We start from the raw sequence: 19,363 nt of genomic DNA, 5'->3' as shown, positions 1-19,363 counted from the left end.
TTGGGGTTAAAACACACCAGAGACGAGTGAATTATTCAGTTTGTACAAAGTCGGGTTATTATTTACTCAGTTTACAGGCTGGTTTTCATGTGATGGACACAAAATCCTGCATTTCAGTTTAAACTAACACATCAAATGGACTGTTTCATCCAAGTTTGCTTTTATTAGGAATTAAAGCTTCATGCACAGACAAATAACTGTTGAAGTCCCGTTAAGATACAACAGTGATACTGAGATTTAACATGAAGAATCGTCTGAAGATTGAAGAGCTCTGACAGGGCTGACTGTGCCTCACGCAGAAAAGATGAGACAGAAGCTTGGTGTGCGAGAGCCCAAAGGGGCAATGAATAAGTAAATATATCAGATATGAGCTGAAATAGCTGTGAAAAATGTGTAATCTCTGGCAAAAGAGGGAAAAGACCCAGATTCTTTTCTCCAGATGAAGTAGGGATGACATCCGATTGATTACAAATTAAAAGCACTGTTCTTAACCCGTTAATGTTCTCCAGTAAAACAGTTAGTCCACAACAAGTCTTACGTCCATAAGGACACGTAGTCGCTGCAGTTAACTTTAGATATTTCCTATATTTCAGCTTTAACTTTACTTTGAGGCCTTTTTGAGGCATTTTAAAGGGTTAAAGTCCGTGTGTCAAACAAATAAAAGGTTCAGAAAAGCCAGATGAGATGCAATTATGTACCAATTTTTCTTTTAATTCATTAATCAATTAGTCATGATACACGAGAACAACCTTATGAAACATAGTTCAGGCAGATGGCCTTCAAACCATCTGCCTGAACTATTAAACGGATATAAAGTCAGTTTTCGGCTTATTTCGAACTTCTTCAATGTATTATGAGTTCATAAAGAAAAGACCAGCACAGGGAAACTGAAGATGAAGATGGAGACGGGGAGTGGGAGGTCAATGATGGTAGTAAAATACTGCAGAGTGGATCGTTAACTTCATTAGCTAATGGTTACCAGCGGCAGTGCAGGAGGAGCTCTTGAACAAATGAAGTTATCCATTTCAAACTCCTCATCAAACCACAATCAGCTGACCTCCAACTCTGCTGACCGCAGCCTGCAGCACTTACAGGCCACACTTATTAAACAGGCTCAGATTAGCTCGGCCTTTGGATAAAGTTAACTCCTCTGAGGAGATGGCTTTAAGTATTCATGTCGGGTACCGTAGGAATCGGTCGTCATGGCGCAGATCAAATTCCTGTGTTGCATTTGAATGGAAGTTGTTGTGGTCCTTCGTGGTTAACCAAGAAACCGACACGTGTAGCCCAGGGAAGCTCGGGTGAGGCAGCCGTGGCTGCTTCTCAGTGGGAAGAAGCCTTTTGCCAGTACTGTCACGTTTACAGCCGGTCTCATCACGTGTGTTCCCAGAAGAAATGCAGGTGAGAAGGACAAGGCCGGTGACAAAAGGGAGGATGAGTGCGAAATAGTAATTGATGATGAAATTAGTGAGAGAGGGATGGCGGTAATGCGGATAGCTGAGGAGATTAAAATAAATTGCGTCGGCAAGTGTGCAGAGGAGATGCGAGTAAGTCTCAATGTTAGCCTGAGTTCATTTATAAGTTCTGACCTAAAAACAGTCCAAACCGCTGAGTTTGTTCCCCTGACGTCTGTATCTGCAGACAACAAAACGAGCTCCACATAACTCGGATCAACTCTTTATGTGCAAAACAGCCACAGTCTTAAAAACCTTTATCAAAGCAGCTAAATCAACCCAACTCCAGACTTTGTAAATGTGAAATAACGCAGCCAGACGGTGTGTTTAGTTATCCAGTGAGTCAGATGCTCAGCCAGGCTCAGCTTTGGCTGGCTGTGAGAGCTGGTCCGAGTTAAGTGGTCGCAGCCTGCTTTACTCTGTCAACTCTTAGCCACTCGGCTGGAGGAGTTTTTCAGCAGCACTGTGACGTTACTTGGCAACGCCGCCTTCCTCCATCAGTCAGACGGACATTAGACAGTCAACCTGCCAGTCGATTAGTCAGTCACGCTTTTCTGATTGGATCAGATGAGACTTTAACAGTCCCCATGGGAAGAATAACTACTGTAGGACACAGGAAAGAAGTAGCATGATCAGGAAGATGGCAGCAGAGCAGAGAATGCTGGGAAATATGATCTGACCTCATCACGTTTAGCAGGTTGTATTTCCTGGATTTATATATAAATATTAGGGCTGGGCAACGATTAAAATGTTTAATCTAATTAATCACATGATTTCCCTGATTAATGAATCCAAAAGTAGTGTATAGCTTTTAGCATTTAGTTTTATTTTAAATGTGCTGCCATATGAATGAAAGTGCCATAACATTTGTTGTGCAAACACACTTTTAACATCAGCATCTTTCTGTAGTTTTTATGTAGAAGCCTCGCTCCACTGTCTGTTTCCTTGAATGACTTGCTGCTATCAGTTGTGTGTTTTGCCTTTAAGTGATATTTTAGACTGGAACTACTACGCTGAGAAGACAATTCAACTTGGCTGTAAATGCAGGAGTTTTTTTTTTTAAATTTATGTTGAAACAAGTAAAACAGGAAGTAGCGCCGGTTAGCTCACACAGAGACCGAGGAGCACCTGTAGCGGTGATGTTACCTGCTAGTTTATTTTTATTTTATTACTCCATGCTTCGTGGTGTTTGCTGTAATCTGTAAGGATGCAGATTTGAAGTTAATCCAAATTTACAGGGGTGGCATACAGGACTTTATGATGTGTGTGTTGCAGTGAAAGGTTCGTGGTCATGCTGGTCGCCCTGGTCTCAGTGCTCGGTGGGATGCGGTGGCGGTCACTACCAGCGGACACGCTCCTGTAACAGCCCTCCACCTGCCAACGGAGGGGACATCTGCATAGGTCTACACACCGAGGAGGCGCTGTGCAACACGCACACCTGCGACGGTAAGGTCACGCATAAATTCACAGATCCAACTCAGCTTGAGCTACTTTCATCTCACCTCCAGGCAAGCCGTCATCTCCCACACCCCGCCATTTCTGTGCTGCCGCCTCTGCTAAATGGCTTCTTTCATCTCTTCCTAATGAATAAACCAGGTCTTAGATAAATAAAAAGATAAACATTCATGGTGAGAAAACAACCCGTGCCCCCACCGTGTCGTTTCCTGGTGTTACTGCTGGAGCTCTGAGCACCGTAGCAACCTCTCTGGAAAGAGATCCGCTTGTGTGTTCTTATCTAATACTACCAAATTACAAAGAAAGATCAACGTCTGACGTAAAGTCTGAATCCTGCCAAACGAAACAACATAAACAAAGCAGTCACTTAACTCCAAATCAGAAGAAAGACGATCAGAACTGACATTTCGTTTAGTTCAGTCGTGAACCCTCATCCACCCTCGGAGCCTTTTCTTTCTTACATTAATCTACAAGGTGTGAAGGAAATAACCTTTCCTGCTTCCATTGAGCTCCTTTAGTGTTTGTGTTGCTCCATCAAACTGATAAAACCAGGCAAATATTAGTATGAGAAACCTTTGATGGCATTTTTCCAACAGCCTTGTATAAAATTCAGATGTGTATTTAATTCCTGCAGATAGTTCGCATTCAGACTTCGTGTTTCATTAGCAGCACTCGTTTGATGAAAACAGACACCTTTCAAAGCTCTGCGGAGCACCAGAATGATCAGCACCAGCTTTTTAAATATTAAGTTATACAAGTCTGCAAAGCAAACCAGTCGTCTTTGGAGTTCTTTGAGTCTTTGCTTTGTTTGTGCTGATGCATGTAAAGTAAAGGAATGCCCCCACATCTCTCCAGTCTGCTCCCACAAAGGCAATTAAATATACATGAAACCTTCCCGCTAATCCAAAAGAAGCGAGTCTGATTCTCGGTTTTAATATCAAATGAGAAGTGTAATGTGTTCTTTTCTTCATTCGAGCAGAAAACAAATGACCCGGGATGCTCATTTATTTAGCATCCCGGGTGTTTGTGGTGCTGGATGTCTTGTAGTCTGCCTGAATGCATTTGTTGTTTCTCCTGAACCATCATTTTCCTCAGATGCTTTTCGTCTTGAATCAGTCCAACTGTCAGTCACACGGAGGCTAACTCGTACAGTCAGCCTCCCTGGTAATTACAAAGAAAGCTTAATGGCTTTGTGCCCCCCTCCTCCACCAGATGCTCATCAGCCTCCTTTATATCAAGCTGATGCTTTCCTTTCTGTTAGCTCGGCACCAGTTGTCTGCTCATTTATTGGCAGGCACGCCATCAGTCATCTTACCGGGGTCTTCCTGGTGCCGCGGCCCACTTTGCATGTGTAATTAGAGGCGAGCTGGCTGTCACAGAGATATTTGATGCCCCCGTCGCAGGTCATTTGATTTAAGTCTCCGCCGGTAATGGAGGACAGCAGGAAGAACCGTCAGCCTGGCATACTAACAAGCAGCCCGGGGCTTCAAGGTGTTTCGTCTGAGTCGACGGCACGATCACGCAGGTCACTCAGGTGACCGAGATGAAAGGGAATAAATTAGGCAATTAAAGCGGGTTGTGGTTCTGCACCGTTAAGAACATTTGATGTGGTTTGTGTTTTTGTGTGTTTAGACGGTTGTGCAGACAGACAGGAACAGATTGTGGAGACTAAGCAGCCAGTAGGTGAATACCAGACTGATGAAGGTAAAAACGGGGCCTGCGCTCCACTTCCACAGAGTCTCTTTCTTCCCAAACTGCACACTCGAGAGCACGCCAAGTAACAAAGCAGCTTTTTTAATCAGCCTTTCACTGAGGTAACCTGCGCTCACTCGACTGAATGTGGAGTGAAAGAGTGCAGCCAGTGCATGGTTCAGAGAAAGGAGCTGAGAGCTGGGAATGTTCTTTCCTCTGGGGTCGGAGGCTGTTGTTTACTGCTTTCAGTCACTAAAACTTGGCTCGGGAGACAAATATCTCTGCTATGCACTAAACAAACTCTTTGGGTTTACTCTTTCAATCCTGTTTACATCACGAGCGCTTCTTGGTGTGTTTGGGCTGCTCGGCCCGTCGGTGAGGTTATTGGGCCAGGTGGTGACAGCCTGGGTGGGCGCAGCGGTTTCCAGGCCGTCTGGCTTTGTATTGATTGATCTTTTTTCTGTGTTTAGGTGGCTGGATGGCCTGGTCGCTGTGGTCAGCCTGTGATGACTCAGGCTTGCAAATGAGGAGTCGGGTGTGCGGTGCTCAGGGCAACAGCCCCTGTGTGGGGAACGGCACGCAGCGCAGGGACTGCAATGAAATACCTGGTGAGTCAGCGAGCTCTCAGCCGTCTATGCAGCTCCTTTCAGAGGCCGAGTGACTGCAACGTTCTTTTACTCGATTTGTAAGGGCAGCCGTTTTTGTGAATGTTACAAAATGCTGGCTTCCATCTTGCTTCCCAGGCTAAATATTTAGGATTACTTTATGTAGAAACTTGTATTCTAGATACAGAACAATATTGGTATTCTTACCACAGTTCACAGCCCGTCTACCTCCGCATGCCTCGTGGTTTCTGCTCTGCAGCTCTTTGTTCTTAGTGGCAGGGATATCTGCCTTTGATTCTTCTGCAGTGAGCGAATTTCTACAATTTACTTCAGTTGAGATGGCCGTGTACTTGGACTGCGCTGGGGCTTTACAAACGTACGGTTGTACTACTTGTGCTTCAAGTGGATAAGCAGCCTTTTCTTTGTCAAAACTAGACAGATTTGTTATTCCGTCTGATCGTAATGACAACCAGAATGTGTGAAAATGAGAGTAAATGGTTAAAAGATGATCAGCCCAAACAGAGATATTTAAAATGCTTGATTTGTCTGGACAGAAATATCTGAATATTCACTTTTTTTTCCATAATCAAAAAATATGACAGTAAAAGCACATGTGATCAAACGGAAACTTTAGCAACTAATTACTTCGCCAAGAAGACAGAGTCCAGATGGTTGTGGGTTTGTTAGTAAAGCCTAGTAAAGATGGCAAAGAAAGAATACATTAAATTCTGCTGCATGTCCAACAATATCCAGGTGTTTGATAGGTTTGGGCTCCTCTGAATCATCTAATCTGACATCAGAAACGTGTAAAAAAAGTGGACTTAGTAGTACAGGATTTATTGCTTTATTGTACCAGCACAAACAACAAAAAAGACACATCTGGCATGAAATTAGGGCCGTAGCGGTACACGAATCTCACGATATTCAGCCAACGATTCGATACACTTACATCATTTCCTGAAAAAAAAAAAGGGACAGTGTGATTGGACTGTTGGTCCGTCCTTTGAAGGACAACACCCCCAGAAAAACAGAAGAGCTGTGCACTTTATATAACATTTTTATGGACTAATTTATCACTGTTTTGTATAGTATTACCTGGAACGTCTGACTTTTCAATAAAGTTTGCTTGAAAATAAATAAATAAATAAGATACTTTTTCGGTAAAAAAAATTATCGATATATATATCGCAGTATGGATAAAATTGCTCAGCCTATATGAAATGAAACCATTTTGTCATCCATTGTCGGATTAACCAAAGCTCATCGTTGTCCTCTTCTTTTGTCGACCTGTTTTACCAAAGCATCACCAGCAGCTTTGCACTGAATATGTTCACATCATCATCAGTCATCATCCTCTCTCACTAATATACATAAACACAAACATATTTGTGTGTAGCCGACGTCTTCTAAGTGCACTAAACTCCTCTGCTCCTGTTAATTACCCATAATTAAGTCCACGTGAATCCAGTAAGTCAGCAGTTGACTCCGCTGGCCCCGTGCACACCTTGTTATGCTGATGTCGATCTCAGAAAGTTTCTCCTGAAATGATTTCTCCTGGCTCAGAATCCCGAATGAGACGAGAAGAAGGGCCATTAATATTAATGGGATGTCACAACACCAAATCACATTTCATTTTATTGCAGATTTCAATGAGGCGATGTGGTGGTTGAGGTCATTGACGGAGGGGAGGAGGTGGCTGTGAGGAAGCAGAAGAATTAGCTAAAAGAAAAAAAAATTAATCAGGAAATGTGAGACTGCAATTAAAAGTGTTGACACACAGCGACCCTTCCTGCTCCCCCTCAGAGGAGGACGGGACGTGTTGTACCTGTAAATTATCGTCCTTCCATAAAGCGTTTCCAACAGCAACCAGACATGCTCAGTGAGATGGATTTTCACTCCAAACTCCATTTCCACGCGGTGTATTCTAAATAAATCCCGATGGATCGTTTGCCAAATCCTGAGAAAACATTTCAATTTGTCATTCGCCGTTTCTTGTTCCTGCATGTGTCAGCTCCCCTGATGTCACAGTCGCTGGTTGTTTTTCTGAATGCCATTTCTCCTGGGAGAGTTTGCGTGTGCATGAGTGTGTGCATGCATGTGTGTCTGACTTGTGTTCCTCTCCTCTCCGCAGTCATTCTCCCTGCATCTGGTTTTGATAAGGACCAACAATGTGGAGGTAAGTGGATTAACAGCTGCCTCTGCTCCGTCTGGGTGCATGTTCGGGTTTGTTCTGCCCCTGTATGTTTCCACAGATGTTTTCATGCGTTATATGTGCCATTTTAATGTTTGTTATTTCACCCTCTGCTCACCGTTTTCATAACAAGTCGAGGAGGAAGAATGTGCCAAGAAATCGCAGGCGCGTCAAAACTGATTGCTTTTTTTCCATAGCCGCATATCTGCTGAGATCATCTCGTCCAAAATAACTTCAATACTTGAGTACAAAAGGACAAATAAGTTTAAAAAAAATCAGGGAGATGTTTTCTCAGGGTGTATACAGGTATAAACAAGTTAAATTTAAAGGACAATTTCGGTCATTTACAACATGCAGCTGTATTGCCCAATCTACCCATGATTTAGCCATAGCAAAGACGCAAAAAAATGTCATCCGACCCTGACAGTGTTGCTTGCACGGAGATTTCGGACTGACAACATAGCCATGGGGGCATCAATTTATATTGTGTTTTAAACTCTATTTTTATACCTCTTCTACAGCTCCAAACAACATAACACTTACGTGGTAGTGAGTAGAGGGTCCCTAAAGCCAAACCGAAGTGTCCCGAGGTCTTCATGTGGTCGGATATAGAGTCCAGAATGAATTCAATCAAGCCAGTACCTGCTCTCAATCAGAGCGTCTTCTGTCAACAGGAGGCTACCTCACGCGAGACATCACGTCACGTGACATTTCAAAATTCCAACCTGTTAGTAAGCTAGGCTTTGCTGTTGCATACAACTTCATTTCACTTTCGAAAGAAATACTGGACTATGTTTGTAAAAAGAACGGCAACGAAATTGTGACTTTCCAGAGCGAGTTACTCCACACTCGGCAATCAACTACGGACTCACGTGACGTGATGTCTCGCGTGAGATAGCCTCATGTTGACGGAAGAGCTCTGATTGAGAGCAGGTACTGGCTTGATTAAATTCATTCTGGACTCTATATCCGACCACATGAAGACCTCGGGACACTTCGGTTTGGCTTTAGGGACCCTCTACTCACTACCACGTAAGTGTTATGTTGTTTGGAGCTGTAGAAGAGGTATAAAAATAGCGTTTAAAACACAATATAAATTGATGCCCCCATGGCTATGTTGTCAGTCTGAAATCTCCGTGCAAGCAACACTGTCAGGGTCGGATGACATTTTTTTGCGTCTTTGCTATGGCTAAATCATGGGTAGATTGGGCAATACAGCTGGATGTTGTAAACGACCGAAATTGTCCTTTAAGACCTTTTAATACCACTTCTAAATGAAATTTAAGACCAAACGTACGATGGAAATACCAAGTAAACACACTGACAGTATGGTAAAATGACAAATGACGGTTGAGTTTAAGAACATCAGCTAAATGTGTGTCATGCGAAAAGATCACAAAAATGTCATCACTGTCCTAAATTAAATTTATTACAATATTTTCAGAACATTTAAGTCCCATGAACAAATGCTTATAAAATCAAGTAAATATATATATTTTTTAAATACTGTTCCTTTGGAGCAAAAAGAAAAATACACAAATATTTAAGACCCATGCAATCTGAATTTAAGACAATTTAATACTTTTTAAGGACCCGCGGCCACCCTGTTTCTTCTTAGAGGAAAGGTTTGTTGGGACTTGACAGGTCTCTGATAGCAGAGCTTAAACAAGATAAGTTCAGCCAGAGACGAGTTATTTACTGTGTGAATTAGACCAACCAAGAAGTTAATTTGGTTAAAAACAGTCATCAAGTGCTCAGAACTGACCAGCCTGCAACTTTCTAAAACTTTAGAGTCTTCTTCTGCTTTATTGTAAAACTACCGAGCATCCAGTTCCACCCACACTCAGTTAAAAGGTAAGGGTCAGTGGGGTGTAAAGTAACAGGAGAAACTACTTGGATGAGGGCAGAGTTGGACAAAAAGGCTACTCACATCCAGGGCTGGAAAGTTATTCCAAAAAAAAACTGCAGTTCAGTCACTTTTGACCAGTGGTTTCCAGCCTTTTCTCCACCAAGTCTCCTTAGAGTTTTTTCCAAAAATGCTCCATACACAACCACAGGTTAGAGGCTTTAAAGTGTCACCGCTCACCTTTTCTTTCATAAGACACACGCTTATCCACCATAAAGAATCTCCTTATTTTACTGGCTGTAGCGTCGATTTAAATACAAAATGGGTCTTTCTGTGCTGTACAAAGGAGAAAAATCATCCAAAAAGTGTTGCTGAAAAATGTTTCCTGTCATCCGAGGCACTTTTATATTTTGAGATCTGAGAAAAGGGAGTTAAAGATTTATAATCTGTTGCATAAAGTGAGATATATTTGTACAAATACCCCAGCCTGACACTTGGAGCGCTTCATAGATTTATCTTAACAGAGATGAGAAGTTATTTCAAGACTTTAAAGCAGATATATATTAGTTTACAGGGACACATTTTTAAATTGTATTAAATATCAAAGTTAGCATGACTAATTAAGGGCTTGAATGTGTGCTGTGGTTGTTTCTCAGTCAGATGCATCACTTTTGCAACACATCTGGCTCCAAAATGGTCCACAACCAAGAGATGGCCATCTTTTATCTGTATTAAACGCACTGTACACTTAGACATGAATCACTGAGAGCAGCCCTGCGTGTGTCCGTGAAGTGAATGGTATAAAATAGCTCCGGCGGGGGAAGTTATGGCCGTTAATTCATCTTGTTAAATGGGGGACAAAATCACTTAAGGGAACTCTTAATGGCAAGTATGACAGGGAGGAATGACCACAGCATGCAAAACCTCCATCAGTGTCGGTAAGGGGAACTTTTATTTTCAGGGAGTCGCTGAAACTCCTACTCACTCCAATTCACTAAAGTCATGCGATGAGACTGGTGGTAAATATGGGGAGTCCATAAAGCCTCTGGTCTGGATTTGTTTGGGGTTTCTTCCTCCCCCAATAGGATGAAGTGATTTATATTAAGGCGAGACACGGCAGGCAAAAACAGTGATTTTTCATGCAGTGGTCAATTTTGGGCCAGTCTACTCCTTCAATATGTGTTCTTTCAACCTGCTATAAAGAAAACATAAATTAAAATGTTTATTTTATTACGTTTCGCCCGAATTTACTAAAAAGTTAGCATGCCGAGCTTCCTCTATTTACTGAAGTCTGTCATGACCGGTATCGTTGTAAAGCTCTGAGTCTCCTGCACAATGATATGTCACCCAAATAAGACCCATCACATGCAAAAAAATATGGCGAAAATCGATGTTTTTTTAGGCCATGGAGAGTATATTTTGATTTCCTAGGAAATGAAAGCAGATATCCTGAAATCCCTCTGTAATTTTCTTTTAATTTTGTGTGTAAACAAAATGAAAAAAGAATTTTGCACCTGGCTTTATCATATTTTCAGATCTAGCTTCCGGAAATATACGCAAAGTGTGCGCATATTTAATGAGATAATGCCTCATTTGCATAATTAAACATAGAAATTTCTAAAACTTGTAATACATTTTTTTTTCATACTTGTATAAGTAATCAACTAAGGAAGTTTCATGGTGATATCTATTAGTTTAAAATATTACCCTATTCACCTGTAGTATCTCGCCTTAAACCATCACTAAAACTCTGTCAACTCCATTTTTCCCAGCGTTCACCTCCATCCACCTAATTGCCACCGGTGTGTCCTGTTTCCTCGGGGCGGGGCTGCTGTCCTTCCTCATCTACGTGTATTGTCAACGCTTCCACAAGCCGTCGCAGGAGTCCGCCATCATTCACCCCACCACCCCAAACCACCTCAACTACAAGGGCAACACCACACCAAAGAACGAGAAGTACACACCCATGGAGTTTAAGGTATGGGATCCTTTTAACACAACTAATTAAAACCAAAGATCGCCTTACTGTTTGTTACCCAAGGGCAACAACATCATTCACGTTTAATCTACAGCTTTTATTCATTCATTTATCTAAATGGCACTCGCCGCAGAAGATGGATTACTATTGTTTTGGTTCCCAGTTGCTCTCGTACTGGAGGCTTTCAGCCCGTCTACCTGCACACGAACCGAGTTCTTATGAATGAGGCTCATTAACGTTGAAAAGCATTAGGAAGCCCGCTGCTATCAGTCTACTGTGCGTTCACATTTACAGCGAGTCGAGGAACTATTCTCATTTCAAGTTTCTTCCCTGAACTGCAGGCGCGTGTCCTCGTCTCAGCTGCTGCAGTTAAATGTATCGTCTGTGCTCGGTTAAAGTGTGAAAACATACATGATGATTAACTTCTGGGCTCGTATGTTGGTTTTAATTCATTAAATTTAACCAAACGCTTCTCCCTTCTGACCGTTTCTGCTCACCTTATTCTCAGACGTGTTATTCTGGGTTTCGAAGGCGTTGGTAGTTGGATTTTGACCAGATACCACATGTTTAAACTCCCAATGGGAGTTTTAGAGTTCACTGATACTGTCCCCAAAGTTTCTGAATTCATCTGGAGTTTAATCCCAGTCGATAGAATCCTTTGGAATCTGACAGGGTAAGCATTTCTTTATTTTAATCCTCCTGGACCCCTGATTCTTGTTGTGGGGACGTGGTGCTGACAACCATTATGGCGTTGAGAGCCCCAACTCATTAGATTTAATGACCGCAGGGGGTGGCCAGACTCTGCTGGTTATGCAGGCGATGTCACCATGTACCACAACAGCACTTTTGCTCAATAGGTTCTTTCTCCTCGAGGCCAATTTATGTTGCCCCGCTTGTGTATTTTACCGACTCTAACCTGATTATCTTCCTGCCTCGGTCCCCAGAGCTGTTCAGATGGATTACATTAGTCTAATGCTTCCCCTGGAAAGTGTCTCACCCTATGTTCGGCTTTTACCGGAGACTTGGCAATTGCATTAAAATAAAATGTGGATTTTGGACTCGTTTTTATTCCGGAGAGCTCCAGCGAGTTTCTGTCCTCCTATATATTTGAGTACTGAGTATATTTGACACGATTCAAATTAAATGAGTTTGCTCTGGTTATGAATATACTTTCACAAACCTCAAGACTTCCACCTGCAGACCAGAATCCCTTAAAGCCCGTCTGTCTGTACTGAAGTGGAAGAAAAGAGTTATGAAAAGAAAAGTGGAAAAAAATATTAACATATGGTATTTTGGGGATCATTTTAGAAGGGGACAAAAATGTCCCTTTTCAGAAATTAAGTTTTTTTTTTTTTTTTTTAAATCAGACATAGCAAAAAAATTAAAAATCCCTAAAAATCAATGTTGTTGCTGATCATTGACATATCCCAGACCATAATTATCCCCGCTCAACAATTTGCATTCTATATATTGAAAATATAGCAGTTTTTGTGTTGTTTTTTTTTACAGAAATTGGCGTTTACATCATAAACCAGTATTTAAAGGGTTACATTTTTTTTAAATAATTGGAAACTTGGTAGTTATGATCAGAACTGAAGTGGAATAAAAGATATACGAACAAAATATTAACATGAAGTTTTTAGGTCGTTTTAAAAGGAGGCCAAAATGTCCCTTTTCAGAAATTAAGTTGTTTTAAAGAAACCTTTTGGGTTATAAAGTTAATTTACTTCAGAATTGGACGTTTTTTATCTGGATAAGGAACAAGAAATATTCATCAAATGCCAGAAGACATTCAGAAACGGGTAAAAAAATGGCTTCCCTTGCTGCGTTTTAATTTAAACTTCACTGCTGTGTCGTTTCAGACACTGAACAAGAACAACCTGCTGCCAGATGAAAGATCCAACTTCTACCCAACACCGCTCCAGCAGACAAACGTCTACACCACCACCTACTATCCCACAGCGCTGGGCAAATTTGACTACCAACCCAACTCTTCCCCTTCACCGTGCAGAACCTACAATCACACCAACAACAGCTGAGACACGGTCCACAGCCGGCTCTACGCCCCCCCGCCCCCACGGTGACAGAACTGAAACACTACTCAGTGCTTGGCTCGGTTCCTCTGCTCGCCATCGCCCTCCTTCGTGCTCCCGTAGTCTCTTCTGCATGGTGGGGTTTGTGTTTTCAAGGCTGTTTTTGGAACTTTTCGGAGAACAATGCCGGCGTCCTGGTAAAGTCAAGAACTTATGCAACCAGATGGGTTTTGTTTTCGTAAGGGCCTGGCTGGATATAGTGGTGTCAGCTCACCGCTTTGTGTGGGGAACAAGTGGAAAAACCTCAAAACCCACAAGGTCGGGCTTTGGGAAAATTGTTGCGACCGCACCCCGCGATTTTGGACATCAATGTGAATACGACATTTAACAAAAGAAAAACCCGAGTTTTCATTATCTGCCTCTCCATTACAAACCACCTCCTCAGCCTCGTTACAGGGAACAAAAGAGAAAAGTCGATGAAGAAATAAATTAGAGATCAATATCAGCTTGGTTGTTTGGGGGAAAATGCACTTCTTCCACTGTTGGTATTTAACACGACAGAAAAGATAAGAACTTTAAAGCTGATAAAAGTTTTGTACGGCGGTGTGGAAAAGTCGCAAGCAACATTTACCCTAAATCTGCTGATGGTCGGAGGACAGTTACCTGTGTGGGGAACACCGTGGGTGCCTGTATGCAACATAGGGGCGGGGGCGATACTCATTTCTATTTCTTCTGTTGTATTTTTTTTCCAAGAACAATAAAAGACTTCTGGGAGAGAATTGATTGATTCTCCAATTGATTCTCTACTGAGTGAATGCAAATCTACTGAGTGCAAAATAGCTCGGTGGTCATATCAAATATGGCCAGTGTGCTGAACAACTGGAGGGTTTTCTATGATAGTAGAATAAGCTAGTAGACGGGCACTTGTTCTTTTTTTTTTTTTGTTTTTTTAAATGTTTGTTTTATGCTCTGGTGAGCTGTAGCATAGAAGGAAATATTTTGTTGAATAAGATAACTGATTAATTCTTGTTTTCTGATGTTTTGGTTATTCGGCATCGTCAGAACATGAAATTTTTAATGCTAATGTTTCCTTTTTTTTTTTTTAAACAAATACTAACAAAACTACCCTTTCGCCCCACTTAATGCGTCAGTATGAGGATCAAAGCGTGCGTGTGGATACATGCTAACACAGAGGGGTTACTGTATTTTCTACAATGTAAATGCTTTCAAACTGAGGTCTGTAAAGGTGATTTTTTTATTTTTTTTCGGGAGGGTTGTAAGTGTGCATTTTTCCACGTTAATCGTAATAAGTTAAAGCATCGCACCGCTGGTTCCTGCAGTTGTGGAATGGACGTTATTTATAGTTGCAGCTTGGTTTATAAAGGGCATTTTCACCGCTATATTTTATTATTGTTGCCTGATTGATGAATGCTAATCCAACAAAGCTTTTCCGTTCAGCTACATGCACGAGATGAGAGCTCTATCTGTATATAGGAGCGACAGCCTTCAGCCCATTTAATGTTCCTGAAGAGGAGTCTGTACATATCTGTATATTGTATAGCTAACACTGTTTGTTTTAAAAAGAAGAAAAAGAAGAAAAAAAAAAAGCCTTATAGTTGTTTTAAAAAAAATAAAATAAAAGTACAGCAGCTGAGTACGTAACAAACCTCGTGGTTTGTTTGGGGACAGAGCTCCACAGTATGACCCGACCACCTCAAACATCACGCTTTCAACCACTTGTAGCACTAATAGTTACAAATATCACACACTGCAAATAATCGACAGTTAAGTGGAATTTAAAAGACGTCATTTTGACCGAAACACAAGCTTTTGTTGGCCTGGTTATACTGAGCTCTGTCCCCGAAGATGTGAGGCTCTGTGCCCTTCTATGCAACTTACCAGGTGTACTGTTAGACCTGTCATGTAGACTATAATCACTGCCTTTTAGACACTGTGAATCTTTTGTACCCTATATTTTTGTATATTGTACATTATAAAAAAGGACAATAAACCTTGATGCCAACACACAAGTATGGCCACAGTGTGCTCTGAGTGATCATAAATCTCAGCCCTCTTAAAGTGGAGTTCCAGTAAAGAGTCCAGGCTGCTAAAGTCTGTCAGATTCAGAAAGAAAACCCCATGAAATGTGTAACTAACAGAGGCTGTCCTTCTAGGGTTCCACCAGAAGTCGCTAATCTAGCAGCTTTCTGTTAAGAGTTCCGAGATGTTCAACATTTTCCACTTAGTCTCTCTTTCCTAAACACAGCTTCAACCATAACTACTGATAGTTGACTGTTAGGAACAGCTTAATATTAACATTTACCCTTTGGATTACAATGCCATACATCAAATTAGACCAGTTACATTACAGTTTATTCTCCTTTTGTTTGTAGTAATCGTTATTCCTCTTTTGTCCTTCAAATCAAAAGCGTTTTTAAGGACTAGCTTCCTAATCATTAGACAGATGGAGGCTATGGGAAGCTTTTATTCCACCAACAGTAACTTAATGAGTTGGCATCAACTCGAGTGATGTTTACTGCACCTGCCTTTGCTCTGCAAAAAGATCATTTTCCCTGAAACAGCAGCAGTAAGATAAACAGCAACCAACCAAATCTCTTTTTCAAGAGAGTCCTGAGCTCAGACCAGTTACACCACAGACGCAAATACATCAATTACATGTACTCGTCAAGTGAAACAAAACAGCAAAGTAATCAGACTTAAGTGTGGCTGCCAGATGTTTAAATGTATTTTGTGAGACCAGCTCATTAAGATTCAGGTAGCTCCGGAAATCAATCCAAGTGTAGGAGGCAGCACATTTAAAATAACTCTGTACATACTGTAGGTACAGTTAAAGGTAACAAACCCTCAGAGGAGAGACGAGGGGTCAGTACATAAAGTGGGAGAAAGCCACAAACTTTGTAAATAACAACATCTAATGGCGCATTTCCGGCTCGGCACAGCTCGGTTTTGGTTGTGTTTCCATTACCGAGTCTCACTTCGTGCCTCCTCGACGTGGGCGGGGTCGTCGTAACACGGCTGCGCGAAACCTCCGTGATGTCATTTACACGGCGCCGAGCAATGTACAAATCCGGACTGACCAAGGAGTGGATTTCCTCTGCGAAGCCATCTTGTAGCAGTACAAACTGAAGCAGTAAAATTTGGAGTCTTGTCTTGAGTCTGGTATTTATTTACATTCTAGTCGGTCGTCGCACGGTTAAGACGCTGCCAGGGTAGACACTCATCGGCCAATCAGTGGAAGGCAGTCGGCTGACGTCACGTTTCAGTAACGCTTCGGCTCGCTTGGAACCAGGGCTGAGGTGACACCAAAAGTCTACCCGGTTGCAGGTACTGCGTGCTAGTGGAAACACGCAATAGCGAGCCGAGCCGAAGCGAGCTAGTGGAAACGCGCCATTAGTGTCTGAGACTAGTCCTACCTCAGAATACAACATGCAGTGATGAGGAAGAGTTTTATGGGTTGTAATGAGCCTCCGTGCTCCATACATCTGTGCATTAAAATGTAAAAACAACCGCAGAACTCACACGACCACCAACAGTTAACTCCTAGATTTCAGCACCGTCTGATAGTCTGCTGGCAGCTACATTTATAAATGTCACTAAATCAGAAGTACGACAGTACCAACAGGTCCAGGTGATTTATCTTTGGTAAATACAATATACCACCATCATATTTTCATAAGTTACTGTTCAATCAATTCTTTGCTGATTTTAGTCTTGCTGAGTTCGAGTTAAAAAAAAAAATAATAATCCATATGCATAAAAAGCTTTAACCCTCCAGTTTGGATGGGAGCTTCAACAAACATGGAACCCAGTGGGAGGCCAGTTCAGCATGTTGCCCTCTGCTGTACTTCCTGGTTTGCCATGAGTTGGAGCCTAATGGTAAAGCCTGTCACTTCCAGGTGATATAAAGCAGCTGGAGGTAAAATCCAAGTATAGTGAGTAATGACATGTGTGTGAAAGAGCGTTAAAGTAAATAAAATCATTCACTTTATAGGAGGAAACCACCCTGCCTGACGTGTGTGTGTGTGTGTGTGTGTATAAATGTGCAGAAGCTAATCTACGTACCACATCACTGGAAACGTATTCTGACTCAGAAACGTCTCACTCGAGCGCATCGTCTCCCTTTCATCCCGAGAACAAATCACTGCAGCTCTGGAATCCTTCCTCATACGAGAGGAGGGGAGATGGATGAGGAGAAGGAGCCAAGCAGTCAGGATGTGTCCAGCAGAGTGCCCGTGGATCACTACTGGTGGCAGTGGCTCAGACATCAGCACTCCATCATTACACCACAACATTTCTGCTGTCGCGCAGCTTCTGTCCCACTTGACAGAGGAAGACAATAAATAAGCCCTAAAACATGCTGTGTACTTTCTGTCTTTAGCCCTCTCATAAATATCTGAGAGCACCGTTTGGATCTCACAATAGAGATGCGAGACAAATGACAGTCGGAGCAAAGAAGTCCACTCGTCAAAGCTTAAAAACACACAAATCCTGATTTGTTCCAGCGCACCTTAAGCTGTGCTTACCAATTAGAGCAGCCTCTCTGCAGCTTTATTAATGGTCACAGTGAAAGCATTAATCCGTCAGTATTCTGCTGACAAACAGATGCAGAGATCGGGATGCTGGCAGGCAGCCAGGCGGAGAAGTCTGCGGGCCAGAAGAGGCCGCTCAGACAAGATGGTGGAGGGGACGGGGAGGAGCCAGGTGCAAAGGACGCCCTCGCTCGGGTTCGTAATTCACCCGACGCACGACAGTGAGGAACGAGAACAACGGGAAATACACGCTTCTCTGATGGTCGCTGATATTAATGAGTTTTGGTAAAAAAAATAAGAAAAATGAGCCCACCGCACTCATTCATCATGGAAATGATTAGCTACCCCGAAGGCCATCGTTTACAAACGTGTAAACATTTAACATGATGAAATGACGTCTTATTAAACAAAGTGATAATGAATAAAAGATCTAAAATACACAGAGGAGCCCACTCTAAAACAGGCAGGTTAATTCATCCATTTATCAATAAAACTGACGGTGCTGAAAAGCTGAAACTAGAGCCTGAGACGTTCATACTGTACACAGCTTTATTTCAAGTGAAAGCTGTGTAACACAGTCTTAAATCTCTTAGGGATTATTAAGTAAATGTAACAATTAGGGCTGGGCGAGTGAACTCGTTATTATCGCGTTAACTCGTTAATTATTTTATCGTGCATTAACGCAGTTTTTAAATTTTATTTTTTTTAAATTTTTTATTATTTTATTATTGTAAAAGTCTGTCGCTCACAGGCTTTTATTTTGTAAAAGTCTGTCGCTGTCTGCTGCGGAACCGGAAATGAAAGTAATCGGCGGATCCACCAAACATGGAGAAGGGTACGGAACTTTTACTCGGCCATTTTCATTTTAAAGTTCTTCTGGCGGAGTCGACAGAACCAAAGTCATCTGTAAACACTGCCAAGTTGAATTGTCTTCTCAGCGTAGTAGTTCCAGTCTAAAATATCACTTAAAGGCAAAACACACAACTGATAGCAGCAAGTCATTCAAGGAAACAGACAGTGGAGCGAGGCTTCTACATAAAAACTACAGAAAGATGCTGATGTTAAAAGTGTGTTTGCACAACAAATGTTATGGCACTTTCATTCATATGGCAGCACATTTAAAATAAAACTAAATGCTAAAAGCTATACACTACTTTTGGATTCATTTTTGAATTTTGCGTACAGGGGAAATCATGTGATTAATTAGATTAAACATTGTAATCGTTGCCCAGCCCCAGTAAGAATAAAGCAAATCCTAATAAATATAGCCTCATAAAAACCAATAAAAGGCCTTTGCATACTCCGAACAGCTGATGCCAACTTATTCATTCCTCAACTACTTAGCAGAATCATGAACGATCAAAAGAAGGTTTTATAAATGTGACGAACCCTCCACAAGGCGTCTTCACTTGAGTTTCGTGCAGATGCTGAAAAGTTGACTTGAACAGATGAGACACCTGAATCCGGTGTACTCCAACCTAGGAGATCACCTCCCGGGGTGTTTTTTTTTTTGTTGCCTGCTACTATTAATAAATAAAGCCCATCATCAACAAGTTACA

The 19,363-nt window shown here is 41.8% G+C and overlaps 1 protein-coding gene across 5 annotated transcripts in view; it reads left to right on the top strand.

The window, feature by feature from the left end:
- Positions 1-15,284, top strand: part of sema5ba (sema domain, seven thrombospondin repeats (type 1 and type 1-like), transmembrane domain (TM) and short cytoplasmic domain, (semaphorin) 5Ba) — a 157,325-nt gene extending 142,041 nt beyond the window's left edge. The window contains exons 18-23 of one of the 5 annotated variants that reach the window (XM_075479976.1): positions 2,730-2,900; positions 4,542-4,613; positions 5,072-5,209; positions 7,338-7,382; positions 11,016-11,221; positions 13,084-15,284. In XM_075479976.1, the coding sequence (XP_075336091.1) occupies positions 2,730-2,900; positions 4,542-4,613; positions 5,072-5,209; positions 7,338-7,382; positions 11,016-11,221; positions 13,084-13,260 (809 nt within the window). In that variant the 3' untranslated portion in view covers positions 13,261-15,284. The remainder of the gene's footprint in view (positions 1-2,729; positions 2,901-4,541; positions 4,614-5,071; positions 5,210-7,337; positions 7,383-11,015; positions 11,222-13,083) is intronic. The other 4 variants (XM_075479978.1, XM_075479977.1, XM_075479980.1 and 1 more) reach the window with 4 other exon arrangements.
- The last annotated feature ends 4,079 nt before the right edge of the window (positions 15,285-19,363 follow it).

The sequence above is a fragment of the Odontesthes bonariensis genome, chromosome 12 (assembly GCF_027942865.1).
Source record: "Odontesthes bonariensis isolate fOdoBon6 chromosome 12, fOdoBon6.hap1, whole genome shotgun sequence".
NCBI classification, from domain to species: domain Eukaryota; kingdom Metazoa; phylum Chordata; class Actinopteri; order Atheriniformes; family Atherinopsidae; genus Odontesthes; species Odontesthes bonariensis.
Note: the sequence above shows the minus strand (reverse complement) of the source record. Positions and strands in the feature narration are given on the sequence as shown.